We start from the raw sequence: 14263 nt of genomic DNA, 5'->3' as shown, positions 1-14263 counted from the left end.
TTAAACTCTTATCTTCTAAGCTAGGCAAACAAGGGAAGTTCTAGGTCTGATTTTACCAAGAAATCCTTAAGCCCTTAGGAGGGAAATCCTGGGCTGCTGGAGAGTGTGTTTACATGTGTAAGAAGTTTCATTGTGAAATTGTGTGCATGAGAGGTTACTGAGGGAAAGATGCCAGGAGAGGGTAGTAAGAAGGGAGAGACTTACCCTTCAACTCACTGGCATCAAAGATCTCAGATTACCTCTAGGGTTAATGTTCTTGTAGGGAAGTGATTTTCTTAATGACTTGACACTTGGCTACTCTGGCCTCTTTATTTCAAGAGGGTATAGCTATCAAGCTGGGCAACCTTTTTTTTTTATGAAATTATCAATGGGACTTTCACTCTTTGTAAATAATTCTCTCAGCACTTGACAATTTAAATTAGCTCTCTTGTTTTCCTCTAGGTGAAAAGAGTTCTTTACCTGTTTTAAGAGTTCTTTCTTCCTTAAAGAAAGTAAGGAAAAAAATTGAGAGAGAGAGAGAGGCAAACTAGTGAGGGCTTTTTGTTTGTTTTGTGTTTATGTGCTCTGCCTCAATTTTTTCAAATGCAAGTTCATGATTAAGAAAAAATGAGATGATATTTAATGTGTCTAGCCAATTAGCTAGGCCCTTAAAGATGTCTGCTCTCCTATTATTTTGTACCTTGGGCCTGTTAAACTTTATAATTCTGCAGAAAAAACAACAACAGTGAAACAAAAATACATCTCAAGAAACGGAGAATTGGTCTAGAAAGAATTTTTAATTCAATAAATATTATATGAATATTCTAGGGATGATTACAGTGTTTTCCAACCGCCTGGGCTGGCACAACATGGAACTACTACTGTCCCAGTTTCAGAAGCGTCTTACATTTGGCATCCAGAGGGAGCTGTGTGACCTGGTCCGGGTATCCTTACTTAATGCACAGAGAGCCAGATTCCTCTATGCTTCTGGCTTTCTTACTGTGGCCGATCTTGCCAGAGCAGATGTTGCTGACGTGGAAAGTGTTCTGAAAAATGCTGTGCCTTTTAAAAGGTAAGAAAAATCCCCTTGTCTACATATGTTATTAAATGAAAACAGGTCAATTTGTAAATAATAGATAATATACTAAAATATTTTTCCCTTAGATAATATCGTGCCATATTTGGTATAAGTGGAAGAAAATGTGGCTCCTTTTCCCCTTGAGGATTACTTTTTTGTTTTTTTGTATGTTTAAAATATATTTTATGACTTTAAAGACACTTCTAAATGTATCATAACTCTCTCCTAGAAAGTTTGAGTAAAGTTAAGTTACCAATGTTTCTGCTTTGATGGATTTTAGTTCTCAGTGTATATCCAGGACTCATCTTAGATTTTCTTCAGGCAAGAAAACTTTAAAATATACTCTTCTTGAATATTCTTTGGAATACTAGTCCCTCAAAAACAGTTTATGAGAAGAGGACTTCTTGATATGTGTGTGTGTGTGTAAGTTTGTAACCAATTCATTGAATGGGCTGGCCTCAGCATATTATCAAGGAATAGCTTAATTATTTTCTCAACCACTATTCTTTGAACTCACTGTTATATGGAATCTTAGCCAGATTCTATAGCTGTTTAGGCAGTTTCAAGTATTAACAGTTTTATTTTCAGGTTTTAAAAATTTGTCCTAAATTAGAGCATTAATCTCATTTCCAGTTCAGTGCTTCTTTCCTCTTTGGTTTGACACATGCTCTGAAACTTGAAACATGTGTGAAGGGATGGGAGCATAGTCAAAGAAAGGGCCTCACTGCGCAGTGCCATCTCACATCATGGGCTCTACTCCATGTACTTTGGCAGCAACTGCAGGTGTGATTCCTACTAGTGGGCCCTAGTACAGCATGCACTACAGCCAGCATAGCTATAGCTGTATAGCTACCTCTACCTAGATTTTGAAGGATGAAATTGCTTGGAGTCTTAAGCATATGCAACCCAAGCAGAGAATGTGGAGCTGTGGGGGCAGGGTCATCCCCTGTGACCCCAGATTGGCAGATCCATTGAGGGGAGATTTTGTCACTTTGGAGTGTGCCTCTGGCTGAAACCTACATAGAGTATGCTTTAAAACCTACTTGTAAAGGTGTTGATCTCCTCTGGAGCCTGTGATTTTCACAGAATCTTTGGATATATTCATAGTTGCTTAGAAATATGTAATAAAAGACCTGAGGTGAAAAAATTCAGATGTGGGAGTATCTCTGTGGTAACAGCATACCACATATCATACTTAACCCTTCCAGGGAGTCATCTGAAGTCAGTACACGTTTTTAAAAATTTAATTGGAAAAAATTTGTAAACATATTTTGGAATCTCTTCTGTGTGATTCTAAGGCCATTATTGCCATGACTGTGATTCTTCTGAAAGCCCAGAACCTTCACTGATCAAAATTAATGAAACATAGTAATATGAGAAATCAACATTATCTGCCTCCTCATGTGACATACTGAGAAAGACACATTACTCCTGGAATATTTTTATCAAAAATGTCTAATGTAAATTTAACTGTAGAGAAACATCAGACAAACCTAAATTGAGAGACATTCTACAAAGTAATTGGCCAGTACTTTTCAAAAATATCAAGGTCACGGAAACAAAGACTGAGGAGCTGATTCCAATTAAAGCAAGCTAAAGAGACATGACAACTAAATGTACCACCTTACTCTAGATTGGATTAGAAAAAGTACATACTTGGAACAATTGGTAAATTTTGAGTAAGGTGTGTAGATTAGATACAGTATTGTATTAATGTTAATTTTCTGAATAGAAACTGATGTATTTGGAGACTGGCCACCCTTTCAGTGCCCGGTACGTAAAAGCCAGAAAACCCATCCAACATTCAGATTGTCTCAAATAGCTTGCCATTACCAACAATCTGTAATGAATTACCTTGTGCATATGTATTTTCATATTGTTGGTGATGTTTCTTCAGAGTAAATTCCTAGACATGAGATTTCAGAAGGTAAGTGCATATATATAGATTTATTAGATTCCAAATTGCTCTGCAGAAGGGTCTAGCCAAGTTACACTCTCACTAGTCTATTACCCCTCAGCTCACCAGTAGAATCCATTGTTGGATGTTGTTAAAAAACAAAATTCAGCTGAGTAAATTTGAAGATCCAACTAGCTTTATTAGGTTATTCATGAATTGCAGCATCCAATCTAGGAACTAGAAGGGGTTTTACTAAAAGATGGAAGGTTTTTGTAGGAAGAAGGATAGGGCAAAGGAGCTATTAGCAAAATAAAAGAAAGGATTATTTTTATACCAGGGCAGCTTTTTGGGGGTAAAAGGGAAAGGCAAGGGGGTTTTATCATGCAGATTGTATCTTGGGGGTGGGTGGGGGTGCGGGGGGGGTGGGGAGGGAGGATGGACAGATTACCTCTTGGTGCTGACCAGGAAATTCTAGACTGTTTGATTAAGATTACATTTCTGGTGAAGGTCAAAACTGCAGTTAGGTTAGGTATTAAATCTAGGTTTGGTATCATGGGCTTTAGCCATTTGGGGCCTGTGGCTTTTCTCTTTAACAGTTCCCTCCTTTTCATCATACTCTCAGCCTGAGAGATGTGATCAAAATTTAAGGCATTAGCTTCGCTCTCAACTACTGCTCTGCAGCTTTGTTGATCTTTGTTGTGCTATCCATAGGTCATGACGTCTTTGATGAACGCCTGTGATATTCACAGGCCATGACTTCAGGTTTGTTACCGAGTCCAAGCTTGTTCTGCTGTACAACAGACCAATAAATCAGGAGATGAGGTGTTGAGGCAAGGAATAGCAACTTTATTTGGAAAGCTGGGCATCCGAGAAGATGGCAGACTAGAGTCCTAGAGTACCATCTTATCTGGGTCTGGATGCTAGTTTCTTTTATAGAACAGAGATGGGGAGGAGGTGAGGAAGTAAAGTAAAAAGGCTCTAAGTCTTGCAAAATACCTTCTGGTTTGGCCAGTGTCTGGGAGGAGATGTGTTAATTTCTTCTTTCTTGCAGCCATTCACAGGCGGGCAGGGGCAGGGTGTTTCCCTGTGAGCTGAATGAAGGCACTTTGGTTTAACATTGAGGCAGAGGGGCAGGGTTCCCCAAGGGACGCCACTATGTATGCTTATAGCTATAAAGAGCATCCTTTTAGTGATTATAGTCACAAAAGCAACAGGAAGCAAAGGTTAAAGTAAAAGAAACAGATCCAACATGGAGTCAGATTTTGTTCTTCCCTGTTACAGGTTCACAGTTTTTAAGGTGGCTGTTCTCCTCATTTCTTTTCTGATGTTCCACTCAGGGAGATCACTTCTCTGCTGGTCAGTGGCTGTGAACATGCATTTAAAACTTTTGAGAGAATCCAATGTGCTGATGTTTATGACAGCTATAAATAGGATAACTCCCAGTATTTGGAGTGTGCTTCAGAGCCATAGTCCCCAAGACCCAAACCAGTCAAAGACACTGTTGAAGGAGTCACCCTTTTAAGCCAAGTGGCTTACTCAGTGATCTTACATAATTAAGTTTCAGCTTCACCAGAAGTGTCAATCCAGGTACAACAGATGGTATTGGTCATAGCACAGACACTTCCCTGCTCAGCTAAAAGATTATCAAGGGCTATCTTATTATCAAGAGCAACTGTGGCCAGAGAGTCTAAGTATTTTTGTTGGGCAATTAGTGCCCTAGCAATGGAATCTGCAATGTTCTCTAAGAGTTGAGGAAAGGTTCCTGATTATATTCTTCTTTGTTTTAACTCCTAATCAGGGAAGTAGACCCTGCCAAAGGAAGCAGTTCTTGAATCATGAATCCGCCTGTTAGACCTTTTCTAGAACAGTTAGGGGCACAGTTAGATAACCTAAGATGCCTAGTACAGTTGTGTGCCAGCCATATGGGCATTCATATGGGCTCAAGGAGAATGATAACCACCACAGACAAAGACAAGACCTGTCGGGATGCAAACCATTCCTGTTAAGGAATACTGATAAAAGATTTATTCACAGGGACTGCTGCATTTACCTTTTCAAGCCAGGAGTCAGTCAGGTTTTTAGTGCATGTGGAAAGAGAATCTCCCATCGTAAAATAGAGTTATCCTAAATACTGAAGCTTATCCCTTCTTAGTAATGGCCTGGGAGATACAGATGAGGGTGTTATCTTTCCAGGCCAATGCCAGAGTGAAATTAAGAAAGAAAAGGAGAAAGGGTTTCATGTTTAACTAAAGCAAGAAGACTTGAATCTGGTGTCTTGGGTGAAAGCAGTAGACATCAATATCAGTGACTTTTCTTACTCATCATTTTGATTCAGGGGTCTCCAGTGTTGTGTAGGACCAGATGTCAGGTGGTCGTCCTTAGCTGTGAGACATGTACCCAAGGCTCAATGCTTTCCATAATTTTGCATCAGTGTCAGTGGTCAGGAGCACTTGGTAAGCTCCCTTCTGACAGGGCTCAAAGGCTGCCTTTGTTCTTAGTGATGTCAAATCAGACGGGTGGGAGAAAATTGGAAATATTAATTTGGTGAGTTGTAGCCAGATATTTAAGGACACTAGAAGAATTCAGGATCCAGTCCAGTTTACAGGTATGTAATAAAACCTCAAAGACAATTAACAGGACTAGAATCTAATACTGTCTACAAAGGTGCAAAGATAATTTTTCTCTCTTTAATTACCCCTATATTTTTTTTAACCAAAGATAATCATAGTAAAACTAATTTGTTTGCATTAAACTTGGCCTGATTATTTATATAAGTACAGCAAGAATAATGATTGACCATATAAGTCCTTTTTTAAGACTGCTTTGCTGAAACCTTGTAAGCAAGGTACCTGGTTGATTGTTTTTTGAAGCAGTTCTTTGAAGCTATCTGGTCATATCTGAGTCTGTGCACACCTTACTCAAATATGACATTCCAGTCAAAGCCTTGGTAATATAGCCAGTGTTTCTAATTGTATCCTGTTACAAGGAGAACAGATTGTTATTGAACTTATGCAAGCAAATAAATTGTTAAGAGAGTAAGAATATTCACTGAGAGTTCCTGAATTCTGGAGGGATCAGGTGGGGAGAAAATGTTTCATCTTTGTTCACAAAGGTATACTTTACCAAATTGTTGTTAAGTCATAGATAGCTTAAGAAAAGGTCTCCTTAAATTTGGAAAAACAGAAACATTAGAGTATCCTCCTCAGGTCATGTAGTCCTATGTAATTAATACTTTTTCTGCTTGAATACAGTTTTTCAAGGGCCCAGAGGGAGGAAGCCTAAGGCCTTTAGGGACACAAATAGTTGTTCTTACATATACTATGGTGGGTGAAGGAATGGGAAAACAGAAAAATGAGATTTGTCAGGGAGCCAGGAAGAACCATGAGGCCATCTTGGTTTTCCCACAGCTCCAGCTGTTTGTTTAATTTACAGCCATTGTTTACCCATTTTAGTTTCTCTGATTCAGGAGCAGACTGTCGTCTGTTATAAGGACATCAGGTCTGGCAGTAAGCGGGTCATTTTTGGAGAAGTAGAACGAATCTCATCAACACTTGCCACAATCTTTATATAGATTCTGTTGCCTTTACATGAAAGTCAGCTAGGTCATTTCCCTGTTACTCAGGTTCAGTATTTTTAGTGTGAGCCTCAATTTTGATGAGTAATTTTAGAAAGTAAGTGAATAGCAGTAAAAGGATTGTTTACTTGTTACCCATTTCTGATTGGGGTCCCAGAGGATGTCATGCACCATTTTAAGATAATGACTAGAATTATAAGTTAGGATTATACCAGGATATATCAAGTTTCTAGGAATTTCACACAATTTCTAGAACACTTATACACCTAATCAAGTACAACATAAAGAAGACTTAATGTTACTTCTTGTTTGGTAATGCTTCCGATGTTATTTAACATATCAAATAAGCCTAACATCTTTTGAAATGTTCCAGGGGCCTCTGAAAAATTTCAAAGTTAGTTTGTGGTCAAAAGACATCATTCAGAATTTGATTTGGGGAAGTTTGTCAAAGATATCAAATGGTTTGGACACTTGACTAAATAGGATCACAGGTCCATATGAAACAATACTCGATTGTCTATTTAGCAGATGAAGGAAAATTAAGTTCTAGTTTTATATAAGTACACTATTGATATTAAAACTTAATTTTTAAAATGCTTATAATAAGTCAGTTTTAGCCAGCTTGATTACACAAGGTAAAATCTTTTCTCTCTTCAGTGAAGAGAGAAAAGATTTTTGTATGCCTTTAGTTTACCCTTTATAACCAGAAGCTCTAGTTCAGACAAAATTACTCTCATTTCCCTTAACAAAATGCATCTTCATTCCTCATGCCTTTTCTTTTCGTTGTTTTTTAAAAAAAAAATTAATTAATTAATTATTTTTTGGCTGCGTTGGGTCTTTGTTGCTGCACGCGGGCTTTCTCTAGTTGCGGTGTGCAGGCTTCTCATTGCGGTGGCTTCTCTTGTTGCGGAGCACAGGCTCTAGGGCTGCGGGCTTCAGTAGTTGTGGCTCATGGACTCTTGAGCACAGGCTCAGTAGTTATGGCACATGGGCTTAATTGCTCTGTGGCATGTGGGATCTTCCTGGACCAGGGCTCGAACCTGTGTCCCCTGCATTAGCAGGCAGATTCTTAACCACTGTGCCGCCAGGGAAATCTCTCATGCCTTTTCTAGCCAAAAGCATATCGTGCTTTTCTTGCATATGGAGATGTTTCCTTTGTTGTTTCTTGTAGCTTTAATTACATATATTAGAATTTTTAATCTTTTGAAAACCTTAATTTCTGGCTAAAATTTAGGAACTAAACAGTTGTGGACTCTTACACTAGCATTCCGAAGCTTGGCAAAATTATAAGTAATCTTTGTAACTTCTAGAAACATGTGCTTTCTCATAGAAACTTTCTTAGCATGGCACTGTTGACTGAAAAAAAAAAAGAAGTGCAATGTGAGAGTTGTGACTTAAGTTTTATTTGGGGCAAAATGAGAACTATAGCCCAGGAGACAGCATTTCAGGTAGCTCTGAGAAGCCGCTCCAAAGAGGTAGCGGGGAAGGTCAGTGTTATATGACTTTAGTGAAGCGGGGTACGAGCAGCCAAGCACACATTTTGGCAGAGGCTTGCTGCTAGTCACGAGGAGCAGGCGTCACTGTTAATGATGTTAGTGCTTTTCTAGATATGAGGAATTTAAGAATTGGGCTCATAAAATCTCCTGAAAATATCTATCTGAAGACCTTTTCTGCCAGTTTTTGCCAGAGCATGAAGTGCCTCATTCCTGATCTCCACCCTGAACTCCTTTCAGGGGGTGTTGAAGGTCAGCAGCTGCAGCAGCTCATGATTTAATCCTTGTAGAGGTAGATGGCAAGTGCCAATAGTTGGCAGCACCAAACATGCTTACTAATAATCCCAAATTTTATCTTTAGTTTTTAAACAATAGAAAGCCAAAAGTAGATAAAGCTGTGTTCAGTAATTAATCTTTCACCTATTTTATCTTATTTGGAATGATCTAAATGTTCAATAAATTTCCATTACTTAACCTAAGCTTAGCAAAACTTTAGGGTTTCAGGCTAAAGATTTGGAAAACTTATTTCAAAAGTTCACCTAGAAAATCTTTTTATTCTACTTTTATTTATTTAATTTACTTGCTCTAAACAATTATATTTAGGTTACTAATGAAAATTTCATCATACCAAGTTATTTTTCTTGCTGACAAATTTGTTAGCTTAGGTAGAATAAAAATATAATTAATGCTGACAACTATTAAGACTTGTCTGTTTTAATTAAAGCGACAAACTTAAACTAGCTTTTACTTCCTAAAGATTATCTTGGATAACTTGATCTTGAAAAGCATTTGAGTTAGCTATATTCCTTAGAACTTTGGAGTAGCCAATCCTTACAAGCTTGTCTTTAAACCAAAAAAAAAAAAAAAAAAATACAGCTCTTATTGTACATCAACTATATTAAAAAAAAAGATTACACTTCTGATGAAGGTTTAAATTGTATTTAGGTTATGTATTAAATCTAGGCTTGGTATCATGGGCTTTAGCACAAGTGATGCCGTTTGGAGCCTCTGTTTTTTCTCTTTGACAAAAAGGTTTTCATTTTTACTAGTTGGATAGATGAGAAGTTGTATCTCAGTATGGTTTTAATGTGCATTTCTCTAAATGTGCGTGATGGTGAATATTTTTTCTTATTTTCAGGATTATTTAAAGAAATATATCTTTGTGAATTATCTGGTTATGTCTTTTCCTTATGTTTCTACTAGATTTTGGTTTTTACCCTCTCCTTTTTAGAGTCTTAGAATCTTTTCTTTTTAAAACTGATTAGGGTTCTTAGCCATTTGTTTCACATGTATATTTCATACATTTTTCTCAAAAGCTTATCAATTGTCTTTTGACTTTATTGCATTGTTTTCACCATGCAGAATTTTTATTTTTCTTTTCATTTATTTTTTAGCAATCTTTTTTTTTTTGCTTCTAAATTGTCATAGTTAGAAAGGTTTTTCATATATTGAGGTTAAAGAGGAATTCACACGTTTTCTTCTAGTATTTGTAAGTTTGCATTTGGATTCCTGATTCATTTAGAATTTAATTTTGTGTATGGTGTTAAGTCTGGATCCAATTTTATTTCTCAATGGTTCTCATTTGTAAAAAAGTTTATCTTTGTCCCAGTGATTTGAGATGCCACCATCATATATTAAATATCCATATGTAATTAAGTCTGTTTCTGGACTTTCTATTCTATTTGCTATTCTTTCTGTCAGTTAATGAGCCAGTACCATGCTTCTAATTATAAGGGCTTTATAGTGTGTTTTAATTTCTGGTAGAGTAAATTCTACCTTATGTTTTTTCAGTATTTTCTTGGCTATTTTTGCATGTTTGCCCATATGAAACTTAAAGTGCTTTTTGATATTGTATTAGAATTCGATTGAAATTTAATAGAACTGAAATCTTTATAATGTTGAGTGAACCTACCCAAGGATAGGTAATATCTTTGCATTGGATCTAGTCTTTTTGATTTTTCAGGAGTTTTAAAATATTTCCCTCATACAGGTTTTCAGGAGTTTTAGTTTTCCTCATACAAATTTTGTACATTTCTTGTTAAATTTATTCCTGTTTAATCATTATCCTGTTTTTAATTAGTGGCTCTCTTCTATGTCTTCTACATGGTTATTATTTGAATATGTAAAGGCTATTGAGTTTTATATTTTTTTATCGTGCTATTTTCTGAATACTTTTGTTTAAATTACTTTTATCATTGATTCTCAAGGATTTTCCAGATATATTGTCATATCATTTGCAAATAGAATTATTTTACTTTTTCCCTAACAATTCTTGTGCATCTAACTGATTTATTTGGTCTAATTGAATTAGCTAATAGCTCTAATAGGTAGTGGTAGTAGACAGTAGTAATAGAGATAGTGGACATTTTTGCTTTGTTTGTGATCCTAGTGGAAATGCCTCTGCTACCCTAGTAAGATACTGACTTCAGGACTGTGGGGTGTGTGTGTGTGTGTGTGTGTGTGTGTGTGTGTGTGTGTAATCATTTTAAGAAAATGTCCATTAATTGCAATTTTCTCGTATATTTTTTATCAGGAATGGGTTTTAAATTTTGTTAAAGGCTTTTTCAGTATCTATGGAGATAGTCATAGGTTTCTCCCCCTTTACATCTCTTAGCATGTTATATTAATAGATTTCCTACTATTGAATCAGTTTTATGTTCCAGAATAAATTTCACTTGGTCGTGTTATATTATTTTTTTACATGATTTTGGATTCTATCTGCTAATATTTAATATAGTATACTTTTGCATTGTTATCCATAAATAATATTAGTCTACAGTTTTTGTATGTGTGTTTTGCACTGTCTTTACTCAAGTTTTCATATCAGACTTCCTTCATGAAAAACAAAAAGGAAGATTTTCCCTTATTTTCAGTACTTTGGGACTGGTTAAAGGTTTGATATGATTACCCTATGAAACAGTCTTGGATGGTGCCTTTTTATGGGGTTAATTCTCTGATCACCTTCTCTATTTTATTTTTTCAGAACTTAATCTCTTTAAGCTTTCTATGTCTAGTGGGGTCAATTTTGGTAGCCTTTCTTTCCCAACGAAATTATCTATTTCATCTGGATTTTCAAATATATTTTCATAGCGATCTGTAAATTAGTCTGTTAGGAATTTTAAATATTTCTTCTATTTCATTGGCTATGCCTCTTTTTTGATTTATTATTTTGTAAATTTCTGCTTTCTGTTTTCTTCTTGATCAGATTAACTAGTAGTCTATTTTGTAAATTTTAAAAAATCAAGTATTTTGTTTTACTAGTTAGTTCTATTAAAAAAATCTACCTCATTAAATCCTATTTTTTGAATTTTATTACTACCTACTGCTTTCTTTTGTTTTACTTTGTCATACTTTTTCTAGTTCTTTTTGTTGAACTAGGAGTTTAATTGGTTGACATTCATATTTTTATTGATAAAATACTGTGTGTTTTTATTTTAATACTATGAATTTAGTACTGTGAATTTTCCTGTGGTCTCTTATTTTAAATGTACCATAGATTCTGATATTTCGGGCTTTCATTATATTTTTTTAGGAATTATGGAATTTGCATGTTTTCCCTTTTTTGCCTGGGTAGAAGTTCTTTTTTGTTGTTAATAATTTTTAGTTTATTGCATTGCAATATAAGCATGTTGTTTATAACATTTCTACTTTATGGAATTCACTGGCAATTTCTGTTTCCTAATATATGATCAATACAAACTAGATAGTTGTATTCTCTATTATAAAAGTAAAATGTTTGAGATATTTTCACAAAATCTACCTTTTTGATTATGTTAATTAAGTCTTATTCATTCCTATTTATTCCTCCCTGCCAGTACTTCATCTGTCTTTTAATAAGAATGGTTTATTAAAGTCTACTAATTGTTAGTACACTTCTCTCTTTGTCTCCTTGTATCTCTTACAGTGTTTGCTTCACAAATGTGGTTGCTTGTTATTTAGAGTGTAAATGTTCATAGTAAATATGACTGATTGATAGTTATCTTTGTTGTGCTTTTGGTTTTGAGCATTAAATTATACCCTTCTTGGAATATCCCTCACTGCTTTCTTCTTGTTTCCCTTTGCCTGGGAATTCCTTTGCCCATTCCTTTATTTTTAGCCTTTTTGAATTACTTTGTTTTAGGTATGCTTTTTTGTACCACATTGAGTTGTAGTTGTGTTTTGCTTTCTGAAACAAATTGAAGATCTTTTTAATAGATGATTTAATCCCATTCACATTTATCAATATGAATAACATGTTTGGTTTCAATTCTCTCAAAGTATTTTGTAATTATGTGTATTATGTGATATTTGCTGTTTCTTTCTCCACCCAAGGGTATTCTTTGGTATTTTATTTTTAAATTTAGAAAGGTGTATATTTTTGTTTTAATGGGTGCTTTTGTACTTTTTATTATGTGGTTTGTCAAGATTTTAATTGTATCCTGTAATTCCTACCTATTGCCGGAACAACAGTCACTGACATTGAGCTTACTTTAACTTTCTTTTTCCCTCTCCCGTTTTCAAAGTGCATTCTTTCTACTTTATCTCAATATAAAACTTGCATACATTAATTTTCCACCTTTGCCTCCACCCTTGTGGGGGGGTAGGGTTGGAAGACTGATATAATCTACATTTTTAGTTATTCAGATTCTTACCATCGTTCTTATTTCTGAAGTATTCCTTCCTCTCTTGAGTGGATGAAACTTATCCTCTAGTAGCTTTAGGTTCCTTGAGGAGGGCTTATATAATATAGAATTCTTCAAGTTCTTGTGTGTTTCAGACAGATTTTCCATAACCTTAATATTTGAAGCACACCTTGGCTGGATAGAAATCCTTGGTCTATACTTTCTTTTATTGAGTTTTTTGAAAATGTTGTTTCTTTGCTTTGTATGCTGTTTTCGAGAATTCTTACGGGAGTGTGATTCTTTTGCCCTTCCAAATATGTAGGCCTTGAGAGTTCTTTTCTTTTCTTTCCTTTTAACATTTATTTATTTTTGGCTGCGTTGGGTCTTCGTTGCTGTGTGTGGGCTTTCTCTAGTTGTGGTGAGCAGGGGCTACTCTTCATTGGGGTGCACAGGCTTCTCATTGCAGTGGCTTCTCTTGTTGCGGAGCACAGGCTCTAGGGTGCATGGGCTTCAGTAGTTGTGGCACATGGGCTCAGTAGTTGTGGCTCGCGGGCTCTAGAGCACAGGCTCAGTAGTTGTGGTGCACAGGCTTAGTTGCTCCACGGCATGTGGGATCTTCCCGGACCAGGGCTCGAACCCGTGTTCCCTGCATTGACAGGCAGATTCTTAACCACTGTGCCACCAAGTAAGTCCCGAGATATATTTTCTGTATCTTTGAAGTTCAATAGTTTTACTAGGCATTTTAGTTAACTCTTGCTATGGAAGAAATTACTTAAGAACTTAGTGTCTTAAAAGCAACTAGTAAATATATATTTACTCAAAGTTTTTGCAAGTCATGAATTTGGGAGTACCTTTCCTCGTAGTTCTGGTTTGAGCTCCTCAGGAGGTTGTAGTTAAGTTGTTGGCCAGAACTGTACTCATCTGAAGGGCTGACTTAGATCTGCTTTAAAGATGCCTCACACACATGCTGGCAGGTTGGTGTTCATTTCTCTACATGAACTTCTCCATAGAGCTGCTTGAGACCCTTTTGCCATGATGGTTGGCTTCCCCCAGAGTGAGTGACCCAAAAGAGAGCAAAATGGAGACTGCAATGTCTTTTATGACCTAGCCTCAGTTTTTAGTTGTTTTGGGTGAGAGGCTAAATTGGTCCCTGTTATTTTATCTTGGCTGTAAACAGAAGTTTCCCAGCTTCCATAATTTTTATGCCTCATCCTGTTTATCTTCTCTTCATGGTACTTCAGTTACGTATGTTTGACCTTTTAGGGTGTAGAATCTATTATTTTACTATGAAGAGCACTGATATTTTGTCAGTCAGCTTGGCTAAGCTCAAACTTTTCCTGTTGTAGGCAATAGCTCAAATCTCTGTTCAGTTGTTTAGACTTTCACCTAGCTGCTTGGAGTCTCTCCACACTTGCATAGTTTTGAGGTCAGCCAGATATTTGGGCAGAATTTGTATGAAAAATATGGGGTTCTCCTTCTCTGGGTCTCTCAATTCTGAACTTTCTCTCTTCATTTTGAATCTCTTGTAGTTACTCTGAACTGTCTTTCAAATTCTGTCAATAAACTCCAGGTTTCCATTTAAAGACTCTGTCTTAGTGAGGCCTTCCCTAATGATGCTATTTAAAAACTGCAGAACCACCT

The 14263-nt window shown here is 36.1% G+C and overlaps 1 protein-coding gene across 1 annotated transcript in view; it reads left to right on the top strand.

Moving 5' to 3' along the window:
* Positions 1–14263, top strand: part of POLQ (DNA polymerase theta) — a gene marked incomplete at both ends in the record, with an annotated part of 113388 nt that overhangs the window by 49676 nt on the left and 49449 nt on the right. The window contains one exon of the mRNA XM_082839709.1: positions 808–1051. Coding sequence (XP_082695835.1) covers positions 808–1051 — 244 coding nt within the window. The remainder of the gene's footprint in view (positions 1–807; positions 1052–14263) is intronic.

The sequence above is a fragment of the Leucopleurus acutus genome (genome assembly GCF_964270905.1).
Source record: "Leucopleurus acutus genome assembly, chromosome: 5".
In the NCBI taxonomy this organism is placed as follows: Eukaryota; Metazoa; Chordata; class Mammalia; order Artiodactyla; family Delphinidae; genus Leucopleurus; species Leucopleurus acutus.
The sequence above is the reverse complement of the archived record's forward strand: the minus strand, read 5'-3'. Positions and strand labels throughout refer to the sequence as shown.